Source organism: Macaca thibetana, chromosome 15 (genome assembly GCF_024542745.1).
Source record: "Macaca thibetana thibetana isolate TM-01 chromosome 15, ASM2454274v1, whole genome shotgun sequence".
Lineage (NCBI taxonomy): Eukaryota > Metazoa > Chordata > Mammalia > Primates > Cercopithecidae > Macaca > Macaca thibetana.
The window spans coordinates 65,874,003-65,898,156 of NC_065592.1; the positions used below are offsets into that span (position 1 = coordinate 65,874,003).

Below are 24,154 nucleotides of genomic sequence, written 5' to 3' on the forward strand. Positions count from 1 at the left end.
TGGATTCGGGTGGGGGGCATCTACATTGAATATGCAATCAGGTAGCTGGATCCGGTGGGGGGGATTCCACATTTAATATGCAATCAGGTAGGTGGAATTGGGTGGGGGGATTCCACATTTCCTCTTCCTTCAAAGTGATTCTTTATATGTAATATCTGCTTCTTCTCAAACAAAGTTACAAAAATCCTACTACATCAAATGATTTATGAAAAATAAAGGTAATTCTATCAAAAGCAATTGTGACTAGTCTTTCAACCTAGCTATGCATATATGGGGGAGTGTATTTGTTAACCTGAAAGGCAATAAAACCTGTTTATGGGTAAATCAGTTCCTACCACTGGGTTCTTTTGGGGATATCTAGTAATCTAGGTCAGTAATTCTAAAACTTGAGTGTGTATTAGGATCACCTAAAAGGCTTGTTAGATCACGGATTGCTGGGCTACACCTAAACAGTTTCTACTACAGTAGATCTGGGGTGGGGCAAGAGAATACGGATTTCTCACAAGTTGCCAGGTGACGATGATGCTGTTGGTCTAGGGATCCCACTTTGATAACCACTGACCAAAGTCTTTAAGGTCACAAGGTGTTTGTAATTAGTTCAGAAACCAGGACATAACATGTTTAAAACTCCTTAGCAATAGAAGGCAATATGAGGCCCCAAACAAGCAACCATGTGTGCTCTACAAGCACAGTGGTGAGAGAACTCTGGGTAGGCAAGATTTCCACTCTCAAATCTGGATAGGGTTAAGATAATCAGAGAGCAGGGCATTCTAGAATGGGGAAATGAACCAAATTAGTTGGAGCTAAGACTGGAGAGGTAGGTAGGGATGTGTCTGTGGAGGACTTTTAATCACATAAGGAGTACAGATTTTATACAACAGGTAGTATTTCTTCCACCAACACACTATCTCCTCCTGTGGCACGTGGGCACAAAGATCTAGCTCCACATTACTGCAGACGGTTTAACCTTCCCCAAACACCGTTCGGCTGGGGTGAGGTGGGAACGTTAGCAAATCTCTGGCGTTTGATGAAGATACTAAGTTAGACGGAGAGGTGGATTACTTGCATCGCTGAGTCCAAAAGTTGCCGGCTTTTGCAGGGATGGGAAAGCAGGAAACTTTTGGAGGTCTCCCAAAATATAAGAAAAGATTGTTTGGGTGTGGATGTAGGTTGAGGACAGGAACAGGAAATATCCTGGGATGTCTGAGGCAACCCAATAGAGGGTCTGAAGCGGACGAGACCATGTAATACAGTGCAATGCTTTTCCATCTTTACGGTGCACCTCTTAGGAGTCACCTGGTGACCTTGCTGAAGTGCAGGTACTGATTCAGCAGGCCTGAAATTGTGCATTTCTAAGATTGTGAGTTCCTAGAGGATGCTGATGCTGCAGACCGCGCTTTGAAGCAAGGTACCATGGGACATCCAGAACGCCTGCGGCGAGAGAGGCCTGCTGGCCACATCCCCTGAAGAAGGCAGGATACATGCAATCTTCTAAGCTAAAGTCCCTGTCCTGTCTCTCGGGAGAGGTGAGCAGTGAGGATATGGGGACAATGAGAAGGACGGCTCAAGTAGGGCTGGGGAGGGGCAGAGGTGCCCAGGCGCGCCAGGTGCAAGCGCTCAGGAGAGTGCGGTCGGACTGGGCCCGCGGTTCTGGGGCCGCGGCGCGATTGCAGGAGTTTCGGCCCTCAGCGGCTCCCATCGCGGCTCCCGGGAGCGAAGCGAGACGGCGACGGCTGCAGTCGTCCCTCCCCACGCGGGCGCGCGGGCATGCGGACACCCACTCGGCCGGTCCAGGCTCTCAGGCTCCCGGAAGCGGAAGGGAAGAGCGGCCCGGCCTGGGCGGCGGCGCCGGAGGAGGCGGAGGTGGCGCGACAGGAGGAGGGGAAAGAGCTGTTGGCGGCCGCAGGAGCTGCGGCGGCGAGAGGCGAGCCAGCCGCGACGGTGAGTGTGCAGGCGCGGGGGCGAAGCGGCCGCCCCCACCCCCGGCCCCTGCTGCGCCGCGCCGGGCCCGCCCGCCGCTCCTCCGCGCCGGGCCGCCCTCACCTGTCCCTGCACGCCCCCTGCACCTGCTCTGCTTGGAACCCCGGGGCTTCTCGGTGCCTCCCCGCCCCAGGCCTGGCCTTTTTCAGAACATCTTCTGCTAGAGATGCAGCCACCTGCTAAGTGCCCGTCCCTCAAACTGGCGGTGGGGGGTTCCTGCTGTAGTCGAGATGGTGTTGGCTAGTTATTTATTTATTTTTTAAAAAATCTATATCCTGAGTTTCTCGCTTGTAAACTACAGTTTCTGTCTCCGCACCCCCGTCTGGAGACCTACACTGGGATCCCTGGTTTCTCTGTGCTATTCCAGAGCTATTCATTCATTCATTCCAGACTTCTGGTGTGAAGCTGCAGGGAGGACAAACAGTTCGCTCCTTTATTGACCTTCTCACTCCTCTTCTCTCGATCCAAAGAGGTTTTCGGGAAAATGGCTTACGGATGGCAGCAGTTTGCACTTGTTACTGTTCACTATAGTAGGTCGCTGGATTGTAACTGCAGAGTCCATTTAAGTTATGGTCTTTTTCAAGCTATATGTGGGTCACATTTTAAGATCCCTTGAGAGTCAGGGTGGTTGTCTGTATTATCAGGCTGAGAGGACATGACCAATTATTACTTTAAAATATTGCAATATAGCATTCCCTGAAAGTACAAGAGAAAAAAAAATCAAGGTCATTGTGGGCGGGTCATAAATTATATTGTAAAGTTACAGTCCAAAGACGACCAACGATAATTAAGTGCAATTTAAAAAGATGTGTTAAATAGGTCCTCAGCCTACTGTGCTAATATGTGCACTTTTAAAAATTCACTGCCTTCCTTGTGGTAAGAATGATATTAATAACAGTCACCATTTGATGACTACTTAGTATGTGCCATTCCTGGATTAAAAGGCTTTTGGTGTAATATTAAATTCTTCCAACTCTTTAGATGTTACTTATTTTAAAGATAAAATTTCAGAGAGATGCTCTATTTTTCCTTAGTTGTGCCATCTCTTAAAAGCAAAAAGATGTTTGAAGAATTGAGATGAGAAATCAATTGGAAAGAAAACCAAATGAGATTTGGTGTCATGAAAAGAAAAACTAGATTCTAGTCCCATTTCTGTCACTATCCAGCTGTGGGGTCATGGGTAGGGCAATGACCCATGTTATTTTCTGTATATCATCATAAATTCTTTAAGGCTTATTTTAGCTTTTCCATGCTTACTTGGAAAATGTTATGTTTTTAAATAATATAAGACCCTTTAACGTGTTGAAGGTACATTAAAAACATGTACGACGTATTAGTAAAATTATATCTAAATACAAGTTAAAATGTATAGTTCCATAATTGTTTTGGTGTAGTACTCTTCCAGAATTCATCATTTTCGATGGAAACAATTCTGTTAGATCCTTTCACACTGTTGAGATTTCTGTTAACATACTTGGGAAGCTGTAGTTGGAATAAATGAAATAGAACATCATTTAAAGAAAATAATGAGGACTGTGTCACTTTTGCCTATGAGGTGCTTTGTTTAATAAGATAAATCTAAGCGTTTAAAAATGCAGACACATAATCAGCTTAACAGGAAGTTCTGAGATAAGAATCAATGAATCATAACATTTGTACTTCTTATTTGCCTACTGCCTCATTTCTTTAATTCGTAATGACCGATTCAGAACCTATGGAAAAGCACATGAATAAAATAATAGTTTTATAACATGTGACCCACATACAGCTTGAAAAAGACCATGACTTAAATGGCCTCTGCAGTTACAATCCAGGGACTTGTTATAGTGAATAGTAACAAATGCAAGCTGCTGCCATCCGTAAGCCATTTTCCCGAAAACCTCTTTGGATGGAGAGGAAAAGAGTGAGAAGGTCAATAAAGGAGCAAACTGTTTGTCCTCCTGCTAGTCTTATTATATAGTGGTTTAGTGAAGAAACTGCTTGAGAAGTTGAGTAATGTCTCCATGGAGCTGTTTTTCTGGAATTGTAATTGAATGTGACTCAATGAAAACTTTTATAGCATAGGCGGTGACACAGTGGCAGTATCAGTACTACCAGGCAAAATGGGGAAGGCAAAGGAAAGGCTGTTTTTATTGCCAAGAGCTTGTTCCCTAAATTCAGTTTTATTTTATTTTAAGGAATGTAACCTTTTATGTTGTTTTAGTAAAACATTAGGGCTCAGATTCAACTTTTCACATACATTAGTTATAATAGGCAATTTAGCATCTAGTAGAATAATCAGTGCTTAAATAACTTTTATTAAAGTTTAAAATACAGGTGAAATTGTTAAAACAGTTTTTGTTGTTGAAAGTGATTTGTTAAGAATTCTTGATAAGTCAGGCTAGTTTAAAAAGCACATTTTCTTAGACATGTGAATCATCACTGCTCATTGATAGCTCCCTGAACAAAAATACCTTAGTATGATGGTAGTTTGTTTGTTTCGCTCTTTAGATCTAACCTGGGTAAAATTGTGACATTTTTGAAGTTTGCCTTCTGCCTTTCAAGCTGCTTTTTCCTCTGTGCTATTTCTCTCAGGGTAGATTCACCTTCTTCTCCATTTCAGAGATTCTCTTAACCTATGTGTTGCTCCTTCTACAAAAGGGCAGGTTGGGTAAAATAGGTATTTTACCATTCACTGATGAATTTTTTAAAATTCTAATGTAAAATGCTCAAGTGTGATATCAACCAGGCTTCTGATTTTAAGCTTTTTATCTGTAATTACAGAATGAAGAACTTTTTCACTTACTGCAGGATTTTCAGCTTCAGCAAGCAGGTGAGGAGAGATTTTTCTTATGGTGTTAGTGTTCTTAAATCATGCCTGCTTTGGTAAAGCCTGGTGTGAAGGAAATCTAATTTAGTCTCCTACCCCCCACCCCACCCAATCTCTCTTGGTGCAGTGGGTACTAAAAGGTAAGTAGCAGGCTTCCCCTTCCTTCTTGGAAGAACATACTTGATTCATATCCAGGAAAAGCCTGGGCCTCTTCATTTCTGACTTTTACTGTATCTGACGGTTTTTCCTTATGCTGATTTTGGAACAAAAGTTATCTGTTTTTCATCCCCGTCCCTATCCTGCAATTAATCTTGCCCTTTCAGTCCCTTTTCCCACTCCTATCTCCCTAAATGAAAACTCCCACAGAGACATTTTGTACTGACTGAAACAACATTTGGTGGTCTTTAATTCATATTGCCCCACACCTCCCAAGCTATTTTTACTTTTTGTTAGAAGATTCTAATGAAGTGAGCTTGAGCTGGGGAGAATGGAGACCGAGGCTGCAGTGAGCTCTGATTGCAGCACTCCAGTCTGGACAACATAGTGAGATCCTGTCTCAGACAAACACACATAAAAAACAGTGCCCCAGTTACCTACTTTCTCTAAAGTTAAAGCAAGTTAATGCAAGCAGGGAAAAATAAAGGTAAATGCCTGTATTAGCAGTACTAATACTACTAGTACTAGTACTGCTAGTACAGGATAGTGTTAACAGTATTAATAATACTTCAGTGTAGTACTACTAATACAGTCATTTGTATTTACTTTTTACTCATGAGACTGGTAAACACAAAAGCAAATTTATGAGAAGAGCAACAGCTTATGCTCAGTTTTGCCCAGAATGTAATTTAAAAACTTAGTCTACAGAGTAGTCTTGAAACTATTGATGGTGCATGCACGTATGTTATGCTTTGACACTTTGTCCACCCACATTTTTACAGTCTTCCTGGAAAACTCAGCAATTGATTCAGAATCCCTGCTTGCATTGTACTTTCTTTATTAGCTTCTGAAATCAAGTACTGATTTTCTTTCACACTTTATTTCTTTGCTCAACAGTCCTGCTTTTACTTGAAAGTGATTTACTTTAGGGGCTTTAATTCAGTCATTCTATTTTTTTTTTAGATGGGGTCTTGCTCTGCTGCCCAGGCCGTAGTGCAGTGGGGCAATCTCAGCTCACTGCAAGCTCCTCCTCCCAGGTTCACGCCATTCTTCTGCCTCAGCCTCCTGAGTAGCTGGGGCTACAGGCGCCCACTACCACACCTGGCTAATTTTTGTATTTTTAGTAGAGACAGAGTTTCACCGTGTTAGCCGGGATAGTCTCGATCTCCTGACCTCGTGATCTGCCCACCTTGACCTAAAGTGCTGGGATTACAGGCGTGAGCCACCGTGCCCGGCCTAGTTCAGTCATTCTATTTTAGATCAAATCTCTATTTTTGGTTTTCTGCTTAAAGAACCCCCCCCCCAGCCAACATGTAGAAATACAGCTTCAGCTAGTGTAATACTAGCTGAAGGGCTCTCATATTTGAAGTTTTTTTTAACTTGTTCAGACTTTAGAAAAGTAGATAACGGGGCATATTTTGTTGTTCTTGTGCTTGTTTTGTTTTTTGTTTGAGACAGAGTCTCACTGTTGCCCAGGCTGGAGTGCAGTGTAGTCAGAGCTCACTGCAACCTTGGTCTCCATCTCCCTGGCTTAAGCGATCCTCCCACTTCAGCCTCCCAATAAGCTGGGACTACAGACGAGTGCCCCCACACCCGGCTGGTTTTCTGTTTGTTCGTTTTTTGTTGTTGTTGTTGTTTTTGAGACAGAGTCTTGCTCTGTCTCCCAGGCTGGAATGCAGTGGGGCAATCTCAGTTCGCTGCAAGCTCTGCCTCCTGGGTTCAAGTCTCAGCCTACCGAGTAGCTGGAATTACAGGTACCTGCCATCACATCTGGCTGATTTTTGTATTTTTAGTAGAGATGGGGTTTCACCGTGTTGGCCAGATTGGTCTTGAACTCCTGACCTCAGGTGATCCACCCGCCTCGGCCTCCCAAAGTGCTGGGATTACAGGCATGAGCCACTGCTGTTGGTTTTTTAACTAGAGACTAGGTCTGGCTATGTTGCCCAGGCTGCTCTGGATCTCCTTAGCTCAAGCAATCCTACCCAACTCACCTCCCAAGTGTTATGATTACAGGCAAGAGCAGGCCCTGGGGTATTGTTAAACCGTTTCATTACTTTTAATGATGGGGACCCAGAAACATTGTTTCATTCTGGAGTTTGTAAAACTAGAAGTAAAACTTATCTTTCACTTTCCCTTCCTCTCCTCTCTCCTTCACTCCCCTGGAAAGTTAGCATTTTGGAGGTGCTGCTTTGCCAGGCAATTTCTCTTTTAAGCGTGACAGCAACTGTGTAAGTTGACATTTTTATCTCCATTTTACAGATGGTCAAACTGAAGCTTGAAAATAAACTGAAGCTTGGAAAGTGAATAAGAGACTGTGTCATAATTTCTCTTTTAACATCTGTAGAAGATTAATTTTTTAATCTGTTGATAATCAACTGAATATCTATGTGATATTTAAAAAATTGAATTCCTAATTGCCAGGGAGAGCGTGATTTTTACAGAGAATTATTTAACTGCCTACACTTGACCAGTTTTCAGAGTAGAATGATATCAGAAGTCAAAAAGTTTTATAAATATGTTTTTAGCTGTAACTGTGCTTTCTAAATTCATTGTTGCCTGTAATTAATAAGTTTAAAATTTCATATATTCATCTAATAAGCATTTTCTCTTGGCACTGTGGGAAAAAAAATTTGGTGTGTTTGAAAACTTAGCTTGTAAATTGTTGATTGTATTCTTTCAGGTGTAGCAATATCAAAAATATTTAATGACATATAGTTTTGAAACTTTGGAATTGTTTTGTTATTCCAATTTTTTGGATGTTTAGGCCCAACATTACTTTTGTTTGTTTGTTTTGTTTTTGAGACAGGGCCTTGCTCTTGCACCCAGACTGGAATGCAGTGGCACGATGATCTCTGCTCACTGCAGCTTCCGCCTCCTGGGTTCAAGCTTCTAGTGATTCTCATGCCTCAGGCTCCCGAGTAGCTGGGATTACAGGCGGGCGCCACTATGCCTGGCTAGTTTTTGTATTTTTGGTAGAGACAGAGTTTCACCATGTTGGCCAGGCCAGTCTCAAACTCCTGACCTCGGATGATCTGCCCACCTTGGCCTCCCAAAGTGCTGGGGTTACAGGCATGAACCACTGTGCCTGGCCCAGCATTACTTTTATTACCACATAGATGAGATTTGATTTCTAGCGGTGGTGGTGTTTATCTAGTACTGAAATACGAATCTCATTTCAGAGTCTGCAGTGTAGCTCTGATAACTATAAATGTAAAGTAGGATTTTTCTTGATTTTAAGCCAGTGAGTGACTGGGATTTGACTCATGGGTGATTGACGTGTGCTATAACCTACTAACGTTACTGACAGAAACTACTGTTTTGCTGAAACATTAGGAAGCCACTCTCAAGTCATAGACTTAGCAGCATTATTGTTTTTGGCCATGTTTCAAAAACGTTTTGTTGTACCACATTTAATTCTGTTTGAGTTTTTTCCTGAAAGAGTTCATTTATTTGCCATTGGGGTAGCAGCTCTTTAACTTTTTTATTTTTTTGAGATGAAGTCTCGCCCTGTTGCTCAGGCTGGAGTGCAGTGGTGCAATCTCTGCTCACTGCAACCTCTGCCTCTTGGGTTCGAGCGATTCTCGTGCCTTAACGTCGTAAGTAGTTGTGATTACAGGCACACACCACCATGCCCAGCTTATTTTTGTATTTTTGGTGAAGACAGGGTTTTGCCCTGTTTGCCAGACTGATCTTGAACTCCTGACCTCAAATGATCCTCCCACCTCAGCCTCCCGAAGTGCTGGGATTACAGGCATGAGCCACTGTACCCAGCCTTTAACATTGTAATTCTGTGTTTAGTCTCTGAAAAGCAAAGGTGCAGCCAAGGAGCCCACTTTAAATTAGCTTAAAAAGTTAAGAGTAGAAACAAAGTTCATTTGACAATCTAACAATTATGGACCATAGAGAAGTTGACCTTGGGAGGAAATACAAGTTCCCTGCCCCCCACAAATATATAAAGGCAAAAGAAATGTAATGGTAATAATTTTGGTGTGTTTTTTACATTCTCAGTATTTAATAGTTTGCTATTGCTGTGGTAACCAGCACACTTAACACACTTGTAACTTGTCCTTTGTTTCCTGTCTTGGAGAATGGTTCCACCCTTCACCTAGATCCTAATGTGAAACTTGGGAGCCATCCTAGTCTGCCCTTTGCTCCCAATTGATCTCTAAGCCCTATCAGTTTTATTTATTTAAGTTCTGCCAGATCTGCCCTTTTTCAATATACCTCCTGTCTTAAGTGTCACTACCCCACCCACTTACACACACACACACTATTCCCCTTATCAATTACCATTTTTGGGGTGCTTACCCCATGTGCCCTTATCATTTCTTGCTGGGTTAACAGTTGCATGTAGTCAATCTCAGTGCTTTATCAGTCCACCAAAATTCAGCCCTCAGATTGTGTCTGTTCTTCCGAAAATGCAAATTTGATCATGACGTTTTACTGCCTAAAATCCCTGAGTGGTTTTCCACTGTGTTCAAGGTGAAATCCAAACTCATTGGCATGGTTTAACAGTGTTTTTCAATCTGAGGATCTACCTGTGGGTCATGAAATCGGTTTAGTAGGCTATGACCAGTATTATACATTTTTATTAAAGTAAAATAAATAGGTTGCAGTGGTACCCAACTGTAGTGCCAGCGGCCCAGGAGGCTGAGGCAGGAGGATTGCTTGAGCCCAGTGTGCTATGATCGCACCTGGGAATAGCCACTGCACTCCAGCGTGGGCAACATAGTCAGACCCACTCTAAAAAAAAAAAAAAAAAAAAAAAAAGAAGGAATAGCAACATCAGCGTGTGTCATATGTAGTAAGGGTAAATATCACTTCATTAAACTTTTTTAGTTATTCATATATATCTGTGTGTACTAGTAATGTTATAAAATTTATTAGAGTTGGTTGTGGTCAAAAGGATGAACGTCTTACCCCATTCTATATGCAGTGATTCTTGTTATTTCAGTTTACTCAGATTTCCTTTGCCTGCTTTTATGCCTTTGCTTTTTCTGTTCTCTTGGTCTGAAGAGTCTCCATTCTTCATCTAGCAAACTCACAGGGTTTGTTGTCTTCAGGAATCTTTTCCTGATGGCTATGTACCGTAAGAAATAAATTTTGTAATATGACCTATGAACCAATATCCTTAACATATGAGGTAGCAGTCTTGTCCCCTTGCCCTCTTTCTTAACTTGTCTTACTGGTCTTGTCTGTTTGCTAGTCTGCCTCCATTGAAGATAGAGTCTTTCTTTTTCATCTATACCCTGTGTTAAAGTGTAGTATGTATAGTAGTTAAATGTTGATTGAGTTAATAAAATAGTGCATCAGTATATGTTATATACAGCACTTTACAGTATATATTTTTAAGCCTGAATTGTAGAAACTGACTTATGTTTGACTCTCTTAATGGTTTCATTACAGGAGGATTAACTGTCTTAAAACATTTTAAATTAAAACTTCCATTTTAAGCTGTTTATCTTTGTTTATGAATTGTGATTATGTACTTCTAGCAGAATCTATTGTTATTTTGTGACTTGTGGCCAAGGAAGTGTGTAATGGAGCCCAAATACTGAACATACAATGCTTATTTGATTTTATGGGAAGTGGGTGATTTTAAAAGAGAGACTCTCATGTATAATGGTAACCAAATGCAAATTCTGAGGGGATGGGTGGGATATGAAAGCACAGAATCAAATGGAGTTGAATTTTTTTGTTCTTATTTCTAAATTTAAGACATTTGTAATTGGCATTTTGACAGAATATTTAGTTGCTTATCGTTTTTATCTTTGTGAGAAATAATTGTTTCTTAAACCATTAATAGGTCCTCATGGAAAACTGTTCTTGAAGAGAGATCCATTTGGTGGGATATAATTTAAAAAAATGAATCAAAAGAAAATCTCTAAATGCTGGTGCCAGAAAAATTACAGCACACCTCAGTGAATTTGCAAGTGGTAAGTTTGCTTTTGATTTTACTTGGTAATATATTTTTGAATTATGTGCCATAGTATCCTTGGAGTCTTATGCTTAGATGCACTTAATTGTCAGTTAGCAAATGTAGTTACTTTATGTTTATTTAAAAGTTTTTATACTAAGTTTTAACCAAATCTGTTTTCTTAAATAAGACTTTTTCCGTAGAGAAAAATAATCTGTAAAGAATAAGTTTGGGAAACATCTTATCGTAAGTGTTATATGGCTTTACAGCAAATCCTTCCGTGCTTCATTTTTAAAAATAATTTTAAAAGCATTTATTATAAGGATAATATATAGTGACAAAGAGGCCTAAATTAAACATTTTGTTTGTAAGTTTAGTATCTCTTAGGTTATCTTTATTTTTAAGTTAATTGAAAAGAATTTAGAAGTACATGGCTGTTGATAAACTTAGAAGAACATATAAATATTTGAAAGCCTTCCTTCTCACTACTCCTTTCTCAGCCCATTGAGAGCAGTTTGGTTGGTCTGTTTTCTTGCAGTCTTTTTTTCCTGCCCTTGTGCAGAAATTACTTATGCACATACACACATATTTTTTCTAACAAAAATGTTATATAAACTGTTCTATAATTTGCTTCCCCCAGCACTTAATTTTGAAAAATTTCCAACAGAAGCATTGAATTTTATTGTGTAACATCTGAATACCTATCACTTAGATTCCTAACTAACATTTTAACAAATTTCAGCATGTTCATGTATCTTTTATCCACTTTGTTATTAATTTGGGGGATTCATTTCAAAGTAAATTGCAGACATCGGTATGCTTTCCCTCTACATAATTCAGTATACATATTGTTAATTAGGGCTCAGTATTGGTTTACAGTTTCTTAAAGGTAAATTTACCTACCTGACATGCAACAATCTTAAGTGTACATTTGCTGAGTTTTGACAAATTCATACATCTTTGTAACTCAGACTCCATTATCAATAGAAACATACTTATTAGCACCACAGAGAGTTCCCTCATGCCTGTTTCTGGTCTGTCTCTATCCCTGTCTCTTTCCAGAAAGTCAGTTAAAGTCTCTTCCCTCTCCACTCCTAACGGATTTTGTCTATGTCACTTGTTTTATTCACTCAGCAGTATGTAGTGGGTAGTTATAGGCAGATCTAAATCTGCCTTCTTTTCTGCCTTAAAAAAAAATTGCAATAGCTTGGAAATAGTTTACACTATGGGTGTATTAGAATTTATTTGATCATTCCCTTTTCTCTACATGGACATTTAGATTGTGCCATGCTTTCGTGATTACGGAAAGTGCTATATCCTTGTACATCCTCGTATATGTATATACAGTCTCAGGAGTACTTTTGTAGGTAATAGTAAAAATAAAACTGCTGTGTAAAAGGGTTTTACTTTTTGATACATACTGCCAAATTGCCCTCCCAAGATGATTGTATCAGTTTACATGCCCACCAGTAATGTATGAGAGTGTCCTTTTTTTCTGTGCCCTCTTAACATTGGATATCATCTTTCTAAAAGTTTTTCAGTACAATACATGAAAAATGTACCTTGTTATTTATTTCACATTTTCCTAATCAGTAATGATTAGCCATTGGATTTCTTTCCCTTTGTGAATTGCTTCTTTTTATATTTACATTGTATGCCTCTTGTCAGTCATGTGTTGTATTTTTTCCAGGAATGCTTTGTCTTTTAACTTTGCTTTCCATGTGTTTTGGGCTTCAGATGTGTTCATTTTTACCTGGTCAGACATGGCTGATGGGTCTTCATTGTGAAGGCCTTCCTTCTTCCAGGAATATAAAACCACTTGCTACTCTAATACTTTTCCTTTCAATGAAATTTAGAAGAAAAAGATAAATCATTGTGAACGGAAGTGCCAGGAAAAATTTCAAATGGAGAATGAGATTCAAATTGGCCTTGAAGTCTGAGTTGAATTTGGATGGAGTAAGCAGAATGGTAGGGACGTTTCAGATAGGAGGAATGACTAATGGAATATCGTCGAACAGTGGTAACAGGACCCCTTAGGCTGAGGTGAAGAGTCATATAAAACTGTAAGCGTAGACATATGTGTTTGGATATATTTCTTGGTAATTATTTTGGCTAATCTTTATGATTTTCTAAAATCTGCATCTTGATGTTATAGTTTTCTGTCCATTAATAGTTTTGTCATTTTCATAGTGACTTGAGTATTCTTCTTGAGGAGAATATGTGGTGAAATAAAGTTGCCTGAAAAGGCAAAAAATGGTAGTATTCCACTGGAATAAGTTGAACATTATAAATATTTACTCAGTCTGGTTTATTAGAGTGAAGTTATAATTGTTTTTAAAGTTTGTGCTGTAGTAATTTACATCATTTAGTCCCTGTAGTCGACTATAGTTACCAGATAGCAATCTTAAAAAAAGTTGAAGTACCAGTATATCCACTAGTTACTTAATTAGAGTTTTGAGTTATGAGCTCACCATTTAATATACAAATTAGTATGTTGGAATCTCCTGCTAATGAAAGTATTTTATGAATGCTCTCCTTAAGACCAAGTAACAGCATTGTGTTCAGTTTGGTCATTGCTCAGGATGTGTAATAGTTCCTCTTCAGCCATAAGCCACGCCTGGTAGATGTTAATTGAGTGGAGAGATGATCTTGCACCTCTTCCAGTTACGCATTTGTGGTTTGTCATCTGATTTGGAGCACTTGGAAGATCACTGTTTTGTGTTCTGCAACCCATTTGAGAGGATTATGTGGAGCTAAGTTTTACCAGTCAGGTATTTTAAAAAATATATTCAACATCTTATTTGTTTGTTGTTATATTTTTCTATCCTGTGCTCACTTTTCCTTAGGGATACTTGCTCTTTTAGAGATTGTCATCTATGTGTGTTTACATCCAGGAAAAATGGATACATTTTAAACTATACTTTTCACTTTGTAATTTTTTTTTTTGTTGTGAGAGATCTCTTCTAGTGATAAAGAAAAATTTGTTGTTCTCTAGTGGAGGAGAATAAAAATGGAGTTCAAAAATGAATATTTGATAATTTTGCCACTTGTTTTGCTGGCTCATGTACTTTTCTGTTTCTAAAGTTAATAAATTTAGAAATAAGTAATGAAGTTACTCTCATATATACTTAATGAAATTCATGTTCTGTTTTTAGTCTTGAATAGAACTGAAACGTTAATAATAATATTGAACATGTTGAAAGAGCACTTGTCATTTCTTTTAGCACTTGATAGTTGGCAAGGCTAAAAAATTAACATTGTCTTGAATGTTTCTCTTTTTGACTGTGTAGATAGCTTACCATTTGTATTTGAGATTCCTTTATTAAAATGATTCTTAGCAAATTAAATAGCATGCTTTTTCCTGACTTTCTTCATTTTAATGATACCAATCTGTCTTTTGATTTTTAAATTAAAAGATAAGTAAATGAAACTTTTATTAGTTTAGTGGCCTAGGCACTATTTCTGTTTTAGAATTCATACACAAGTTAGAATATATCTGATGTAAACCATTGAGTGGTATTGCATTTGGGTTCTTTTTTTTTTTTTTCTGCTGCCCCAATATTTGCAGGATCTGGGGATGAGAAAACGGGGGTATTCTTTTAAAATTAAGTATTCCTTAGTGTCTTTTTCTTTGTTTCAGTAGCTTTATAGCTTGAAGAACATTGGCAAGGCCTCTAAGGGATGGTACCCTGAGGCTTTTCAATTGATTATGAATTGTTCTTAGAATGAAGTTGACTGGGATATAGGCTGAAAATCTGGGAGTCACCCTTGACACTTTCCCCTGTAACACCTAATATCTAATCAACCAGAAAGTCAGACTGGTTTGATTCTAACAATTGCTCCTTTCTGCAAACCTAATTTTGGCTTTTGCCTTGTCTTAGCCTAATGGATCTCTGTCTTTAATTTTATCATTCACACCAGAGCTTCAGTAATTTATTCACAGTACACATTTCATCATGTTAATCCCCTGCTTCAATAGCTTTCTATTGCCAAAGAATTCAGTCTTAGCATTCTAACATGGCATCTTTATGGCCTTCATGATATAGGCCCGTATTTCTTAGCACTCACTCTCCACAGAAAGCTTTATGATTTGTGATGGCAGGTTGTAATACCTCCCACAGTTTCTACTCTTGCTCCTGCTATTCCTTCTGTTTGCAGTATTGTTGTCACTTTTCATTGCTTAGATAACTTTTACTAACCTTCTAAGACTGAATTCAGGTTTCATCTCTTATAGGAAGACTTAGTTTATCTAGTCCCATCTTCTGTGCCCCTATTAACATTTTGTCCGCAAATCTGGAACTTACCATATTGAGCCTTTTTTCTGATTCTTTTTCCCATTAGACTGTTTCAAGCAAAGACCATGTCTTCATCATTGTATCTGCAGTGTTTAGCAAGTAATAGGTGTGTAGTGGAGGCTCAGTGAATATTTGTTGAACTAAGTAAGTTCAACTCATTGTGGTAACACTGAAGTGTTTGTGAAGCTCATGGGTCAGTGGTTCGTAGACACCAGTCAGCTGTTATCAGACTCTTGCAGAGCATTTTACAACATTTTATTGCTTTTTGAGCTTTATGAAGAATTATGATTCAGTAAATGTAGAATGGGGTCTGGGGATATGTATTTTTAAAAAGCTCCCCAGGTGTTTTTGGTTTTCTTACAGGCTAGAGAACCATTGTCCTAGTTTATTATTATACCATTACATTTTATGTAAAAGGTGCCCTCTAGACTTTATGCAACAATTTATTATTTCAGCCTTGGAAGTTTTATCTACCAAAGTATGGATGTATTTTAAGTCACTTTTTTGGTACCATATATATATATATATATAGAAGTATCTTAACTCCTTAAGTGTCTCATTGAGAGATCTGTTAGCATATTGTTAACACTCAACTAAGAAAAGCCTCATTTAAACAGGAGTCTTCTTGAATTGATCATGATGAGATTTGCTGGGCTTCATTCTATGAATTTTAGTATTTTTGGCAATTTGTAATTTTCACTTTTTGTCATTTTTCAAAATCCTTAAAAAATGTTTTATTGTAGTTTAAAATTAAACTAAAGTGCACAGTTCTGAAGTATACAGCTCAGTGAATGTTTACATATGTATATACCCATAAAGTACCACCCAGGTCAAGATATGGAACATTTTCTTTCTTTTTTTTTTTTTCCTTTTAATTACATTTATTTTAATGCTGAATTTACTCCCGTGCCATAAGTTTTTGTTTCTTCAGTTTCTTCTGGGATATCTTTTTCTTCTGGGCAACTTCCTCTTCTGGTTTAGGAACAATCTGTTCCTTTTCAGTAAGGATCATCTCAATGTGGCAGGGAGAGCTCATGTATGGGTTAATGCGACCATGAGCTCTGTAGGTTCGTCGGCACATCTTAGGTGCTTTGTTCACTTGGATATGCTCGATGACCAGAGAATCTACATCTAAACCCTTAAGTTCAGCATTACTCTCTGCATTTTAAAGCATGTGCAGCAAAAATTCAGCACTCTTCTTGGGCCACCGACCTTGTGTCCAGCCCCACTGCTTGGCCTGGGCATACCTGCCAACTCCACCATTGTAACGTCGGAATGGTATGCACTGTTTCTATAAAGTGACATCTTTCAGATACTTCGTGGCTTTTCGAATATGCATACCCTTGATGGCCTGGGCAGTTTCATGAGTGTTCTTAAAGTGAACACGAAGATTGGAACCTCTTGATTTGCATGATTTCGTGGGGTTCTCCGGGTCAAGTGAATAGCGAACCATTTTCACAGATTACCTCAGGCCGCTTAGGGAAAGAGGAAGCAAGATATGGAACATTTTCAAACCCCTCAAAGGTTCTCTCATGTTCCTTTTCAGTTAACATACACCCGGTCACCACAAGATAACCACCATTTTGACTTGTGTGACCATCAGTCTTCTGATTAAAGCTACTAAAAATTTTTGTACGTAATCTTTTGGTGGACATGTGTATTCATTTCTTTTGGGTTTACACGGGAAGTTCAACTCATTGTGGTAAGGACTGGGTTAAGGACAAACTTGTGTTTTAAATTCAGTAGATGATTCCAGTTTATAGCTGTGATAGCAATTCATAATGAAACATTGAAATTATTTGAAGCTTGGTAAAATTTGAATATCCTGAAACTTCTGTTTGTTTTCCCAAGTATTTATTGTAAAAATATATATACAAAGAAGTATCAATAAATATGTCAACTATAGAAAGAAAATATCAAATATGCAAAGAAAACTCACTGTTATTTTATAGAAGTTTTGCCAGAAATACAGTTTTTAGTCAAATTTTTCTATGTAAGTAATTGTTTTCTTTGTTCCTTCTCCTTAGGATCATCCTTCCTTGTGGGTTAGCAGGCAGTTATAAGACTGCAAAATGGGTCTCCGGATTCACTTTGTTGTTGACCCACATGGTTGGTGCTGCATGGGTTTGATTGTCTTTGTTTGGTTATACAATTTTGTTTTAATTCCCAAAATTGTCCTCTTTCCTCACTATGAAGAAGGACATATTCCAGGCATATTAATAATAAGTAAGTTTCTTGATCTTTATTTTCTTGTATAATTATTTTTCTCACTGTGAACGTTTTTGGAGTGTAGTGTCACTATGTTAACTTTCCTTTTAATATATTTAGTATTTTAGCAGTGCTGTCAATATTCAGTTATTTACTTATTTATGAACTTGCAGAAATAATGGCCTTTATAGATTTGCAGTTAGATAAAAGTGATATCTCCATTTTTAACTGCAAAGTACGTAAAGACCATTTTGTTAAAAATAGAAAACTGACACAGTAGTGATAACTTGCATGTCTATCTGTATTTTCAATATTGCTGTTTTGTACCTAATTACAAATGTAGTCGTTTTAAGAATAGAGATAATATATGTTACTGAGAAGAAAGAATTTCATAAGAAAAGTATTGGTTACGAGGTTGATTATAATAACACTTTGAACTTCTGGATAGTTATTAGTCAATTAGTGATGGCTTGCTTATGATTAAAATAAATTGAAATTATATATTTTGCATGTACATGGCATTTACAGTTTTCATGCCCATTACCTCATTCTGACCTCACACGAACCATGGGAAATGTTATATATATGACAAAACTGAACAGTAGTATGCAGTCAGTCCTGGATTGAGCACTCAGACTGTTCCTTTTACATGTACAGTGTTTTTTTTAATCCCCCCAACAGAATTCCTCTATTCTTACTAATTTAAAAATGTAGAATTATGGTGGCCAAATCTATTTTCCCTTACTATTTTTGTTTTCTGGTTATTAATTTTAAAATGAAAACGTTTCGAAGTCTTAGTTCTCAAATTAATTGTTTTAAGATCCATCAAAAGGGACAGTTGAACTTCACTAATTCAGAGTAACATTGAAGATACCCAGTTAATAAAAAAGTTTACTTGTTGGTATTTTGATCCTTTCTAATATAGAACATGTAGTAATTAAAAGTGAGCCTATTCATTTATGCCATTATTAATAGGAAGTCCCTGTTAAGGGATCTGATTTATAAGAAGTTTGAGTTATTATCATGTAAAATAATAATTAAAATTAGTACTATTTAAGATAGTCCTCCTGACAGTATTATTTGGTGAGTTAAATTATTTATTTTTTAATCTTTTGAAAATTTTTCTGCCGATGGTGTTTATTAAAATATACATTTTAAACTTTAATTATGATTGTTGATAAAATGTTTTGAAGGATAAGTAACTAATTTCTTTAATTTATTTATTTTAAAGTATTCTATGGCATTGCCATATTCTGTCTGGTTGCCTTAGTGAGGGCCTCAATAACTGATCCAGGAAGACTCCCTGAGAACCCCAAGATCCCACATGGAGGTATGGTACTCTGGATTTATCAGTTTTGCTGATGCCAGAATTACTGTCTTTATTTACATATTTTATTGCCTTTAATATGTATTGGTTATGTATGTCATCCAACACCACTTTGAAGTCTTTGCTTGTATGTGTCTTTTCCAAACTTCTCTACTTAAAATTGCAACCCTGCTCCCCCGGCACCCCTGCAATTTCACCACACCCCATCTCTTGGCTTCCTTTTCAGTTTACTTGTTTGTTTGTCTTCCACCTCCCATTCTAGATCTCCATAAGCTCTGTGAGAGTATAGATTTTTTGTTTTTGTTGTCTTCATTTACTCACTGCTGTATTCCTCATATCCAGAAGAGTCTCTATCATTTAAGATGCTCAGTACATAGTTGTTGAATGATACATAATTATCTGAGAAGTTATATTTTAATTCTATAAAGGAGTTTTCTTGATGGTGCCACTTACGTTATGTTATAAATACAATATTGCTTAGAATAAATACTTGTAGTATTAAGAATACTATTGTCTATTTTTCCAAGTTCTAACAATTCAGTGAAAAATGGCAAGCATTTATTCTAGTTTCAGTCAAAGGTGATTTTTGATTACTCTATTGCATAATAGCCATTCAGATCTCAAAAATGAATTAAAAATGTATTGCTTGTTTTATTACATACTGGGTATATATTGTATAGCCTTATTTATTTTCATTCCTGAGGCTCACTCTTTGATTGTATGCTATATAAGCTTTGAGAACTCTCTGAACTTTCTTCTAGTAAGAAATTTATATGCCTGTGTAGTACATTGCAAAGCAAAATACTTTTTATAGTAATTTAGTAGTTTCCAACTTGCTGCACGTTAGAATCCACCTGGGGAACTTCAAAAAATCTCAATGTCCAGGTCACACCCCATTTAGTTTAATCAGAATGTCTGGGGCATAGGAACCAGGTATCAGTATTTTTGAAAGATCCTAGGTGCTTCCAGTGTGTGGCACAGTTTGGAAACCAATGCAGTAATTTCTTAGGAAATTAGATTAAGTGACAAGTTACTTATAAAGTCTCCCTTAAATTCTGATTATTGTTTTTCGACACCCATCATTTGGAGGCTTAGTTGGCCTTGAAAATTCAGAGATTCAATGGGAATATTACACTGATGTTTATATAACTGTAAAAGTTTTTGTATACTACATTAAATATTAAGTTTTTATTAATGTATAGAGGCAGTAGGACTGTCATTAGAAGTTTGTGTATGTATATGTGTTTTGCAGTGGGACAGGAGCAGGGAGGGTGGCACTCTGCAATTTGTATAGAATCACTTTTCTTCCCACCTGGCTTAGCTAAAAACTCTCTAAAATATTGTATACATGTGTTATCTACTTCAACTTGAAAATCCAGTGGCCCATGAAAATCAAAGAAACAGGTATTTTCTAACTTGAAGACCTGTTTCTGATGAACACTTTAGTTTGCAGTGGTGAAAGACTCAAATGCCTAGATGTTCCAGACACTGCAAATCAATGAGAGGGGCCATATAGCAAGTATTTCATACCTTATCTGAAAGTAGTTGTCTCTACTCAGCTACAGTAAAATTGTCATGCAATTAGATTGTTAGATCTTAAAATTCTCAGAATACAGGGAATCCTAATTTTTATTAGAAATTTTGTGATTAAAAAAAGACACTGGAAACTAATTTAAAAGTTAAGAATGTTGTATATGCCCCAAAATTTGTATCTTTAGGCCTAATTGACTAATTGAGTCTAAATGTAACAACTCTGTTATCTTTAATGTCTAGACTGTAGTGATGTAGGACACCCTGGCATCTTGCTGACTGTTTGGATGTCTGCTTTACATCTTGTCTCAGTTGGCATGTGGCCTATTTTTCTTCCCTGAATTCAAAAATCTTCCCATTCACTCCATTGACAAAAATACACTTACTTATCATATATTAATGTTTCTCCATAGTCTTTTTCTAAAAGTATCGCATTATCGTATGATCCTCATGGTAATTGTATGAGGTAGGTAGGCTGGGTGGTCAGGAGCATAGATTGTCCTTCCTGGATTAAACAGCTGGTTGTTGGTGTGAGATCCAGCCCAGAGACCCAGAACCTTGTCTCTGTCATCTTATTACCATGGATCTATATACAGATTGATAATTTTAGCTTTTTATTCACCTTTGTTACAAATCTGGGGAAAACTTAAGTCATCATTTACTTTTTGATGCTGGTTACCTGATTCTTTTGTAAATATTATTTTAATTTAGTAAAAAACATTACAAAATTTTAACAGTGAAAAATAATATTGAATGCCTAGAGAGTTGAAACTATAGAAGAGTGACATTTATTCAGGAATGTTTAAAGGTTGAGCAATTTCATATAACTGAATTCTTCAGAAAAGGGAACTTAAAGCCCTAATACTTTGGTGATTTTAACTATTTTTTTTATTGAATTACTCTGAAATATTTTACATGCCTTTCTGCTTTTTTGAAACACAATGACTTTAGTATATATGTGACTTACTAAATATGAGGCAATTTGAATATAAGGAAATGTTCCATTTTCTCATGAAAAGATTCCCAGAATTTGACTTTATAAACTTTTGAGCATGTAGATGAAACAGTCAAATGAAATTGTTACGTTTGTTTATATTACTTGAGTTGTTCACATGTGTATTTGAAATAAAATATAAAATGAACACCTTCAGTTAAAAATGTTTTTATCACTTTCATATTTTATGAAATTTTATTCAAGTTCTTAACTATGTTTAAAAATGTTTTACTGAATATAATTTACATGCCATATAATTTATCCAGTTAGAGTGTACAATTCTATGGGTTTTAGTATACCCACAGTTGCGTAACCATTACCGCAATCAACTTTAGAACATTTTAATCAAGTTTTTCACTTGCATGTTCGACATGTGGTTTTGTCATTACTAGAGCCATTTTTTTTTTGACATAGCATTACAGAGGAAATTCTTTCAAGTTAAAAAAAAATGCGTCATGTTTTGATGCAGTCTCTGAAAAATTTACCCCAAGCTGTAAGGATGCCTGTATTCAGTGATCAGGGTCATGTATTCATCACAGTTTTGGTTTTATCCTCCCTCTTATATTGCTTTTTAAAGGTGATCTGTGAGAGACTTATTGACATTTATTTCCTACATTGACAACTGATTCTTGTCAGGGAATCTCTATTAGGACCCAAACTTTGTGTTGATTTAGGTTATTTCAAGTAATGTTTTTCTCCTCAAAGCATTACTTAGTGATTTTAAATGTATTAATTGAGTGAGGGTCCCTTAAAAGGTGAGTCTCTTAAAAGACTCAAGTCGAGGGTGATTTCTTCCTTTCTGAGGGTTAAACAAACCAAGCATTGTATTATATTCATTCAAGCATTTACAGCATTAATAAATCTCCAGGTTAAACAAAATGATGTATTTATTCACATTAAACAGCCTCAGTCATTTATGGAGTTTGCCTTTTTTTTTTGATTTTGTTTTATATTTTGATTTTTCTCTCCCTTAAAAATGTATCTGTTAGCTTTTAATTTTTCTAAAGCTATCATAAATTTTCAGTTGAATTCTTTTTCTCATAGGCTTTTAAAAAATATTACTACATGGCTAGTACAAAAATCATCAGACATCAGAATGTATCAGTCACCAAGATCCTATGTGGACATGAGTAAAGAAAGGAAAGGAAAATGACTAAGAAAGGCTTTGGAGATACGTAGGGTATGTTAAGATGGATGGGTTTTTTTCTTGCTACACAAGGCAGAAGCACCTTCTAGATGATCCATTAAATTTCTAGATTTTGTACAATAGTGATTTCTCCTTTCTTCCCTAAGTATATAGAGATGTATGTGCTCATATAGATATGTGAAACTGTGAGTTTTTACAGGTATTTCTCATTTGAGATACTTACGTGGTATCTTCATGTTATCAAAGGAATGACTCAAGTTCTTTCTTTAAATCAATTTATGGTCCAGACCATAGATTAGCAAATAAATTATTTTTTACTATAAAGGCCTGTAGTAAACATTTTCAGCTTTATGGGCCGTACAGTCTCTTTCACAACTCCTCAGCTCTGCCATTGAAACACAAAAGCAGCCATAGACAATATGTAAATGATGGGTACATCAAACTTTATGGACACAGAAATTAGAATTTTATATGATTTTTACATGTCACAAATTGTTATTTTCAGTAGTTTAAAATTGTAAAAATTATTCTTAGCTCATAGGTCATACAGAAACAGGTGGTAGACTGGATTTGCCTGCAGACTGTAGTTTGTATCTGTGGTCTAAATTAAGAATTATAGGCTTCTATTCACAATAGCAAAGACTTGGAATCAACCCAAATGTCCATCAGTGACAGATTGGATTAAGAAAATGTGGCACATATACACCATGGAATACTATGCAGCCATCAAAAAGGATGAGTTTGTGTCCTTTGTAGGGACATGGATGCAGCTGGAAACCATCATTCTTAGCAAACTATCACAAGAACAGAAAACCAAACACCGCATGTTCTCACTCATAGGTGGGAACTGAACAATGAGATCATTTGGACTCAGGAAGGGGAACATCACACACAGGAGCCTATCATGGGGAGGGGGGAGGGGGGAGGGATTGCATAGGGAGTTATACCTGATGTAAATGACGAGTTGATGGGTGCAGCACAGCAACATGGCACAAGTATACATATGTAACAAACCTGCACGTTATGCACATGTACCCTACAACTTAAAGTATAATAATAATAAATAAATTAAAAAAAAAAAAAAGAATTATAGGCTTTCTCTAACTATAGCCATGTGCTCTCCTCTTTTCTGAGAATACATTTTAGATATAAAGTGAAGAATTATATACTGATTTCTCAGAAATTACCAATAATGAATACACCGTGTTTATGTTTTAAGGGGTTGATAAAAACAAAGTTTTTATATTGCCTTTTAATGAAAATTGGCTCATTGTGGAGAGAGCCTCCTTCCTGTCTATATTCCTCGCAATGTGTGAATTCAAAGTTTTAACATTGGGATGTTTGGGAGCATTGAGCTAAGCAGGGGAGTGGGATATGATATGCTTGTGACATTGTAATATGCTATATATTAAATGAGTTTTTAGTTCACTTAGAGGTAAATAATACTAGTTTAACTATGTCAGTTAAGCTTTAATATTGTTGCTCTTGCATGATTTATTTTCATTAAAATAACTAAGAAATGAAAAAGGATTTTCTTTTAAAATGAGATTTCAAATATAAGAGATAATTTCTCAACTTTCATATCATTGGAACAATTAATTTGATATAGGTTTTATTCATACTTTGTTTCTTCAGAGATATCTGTAGTGGGAATGTTTTCCCAACGCTTTACTGTATAAAAGTCCAGCATGTTGATGTTGCTCCTGACCATTCAACTAAAATAATGGAATTCAAATAGAGAATCTTTTTCAAAAATTGAATACTGTCTACTATTATCTTTCACTTTTATTT

General features: G+C 36.9%; 1 protein-coding gene and 1 pseudogene across 6 annotated transcripts in view; one reads left to right on the top strand and one right to left on the bottom strand.

The window, feature by feature from the left end:
- Positions 1-1,808: 1,808 nt before the first annotated feature.
- Positions 1,809-24,154, top strand: part of ZDHHC21 (zinc finger DHHC-type palmitoyltransferase 21) — a 75,160-nt gene continuing 52,814 nt past the window's right edge. For 4 of the 5 annotated variants that reach the window (XR_007719580.1, XM_050759602.1, XM_050759605.1 and 1 more), the window contains exons 1-5: positions 1,809-1,941; positions 4,744-4,792; positions 10,752-10,881; positions 17,185-17,383; positions 18,597-18,695. Coding sequence is in view for 4 of the 5 variants with exons in the window: in XM_050759602.1 (XP_050615559.1) it covers positions 17,230-17,383; positions 18,597-18,695 (253 nt within the window). In the remaining variant the exon portion in view is untranslated. Of the gene's footprint in view, positions 1,942-4,743; positions 4,793-10,751; positions 10,882-13,526; positions 13,634-17,184; positions 17,384-18,596; positions 18,696-24,154 lie in introns of all 5 variants that reach the window. The other variant, XM_050759603.1, reaches the window with a different exon arrangement.
- LOC126936817 (60S ribosomal protein L17-like) lies at positions 16,016-16,641 on the bottom strand (annotated as a pseudogene). Its single transcript, XR_007719581.1, has one exon. The product of XR_007719581.1 is annotated as a 60S ribosomal protein L17-like (transcript).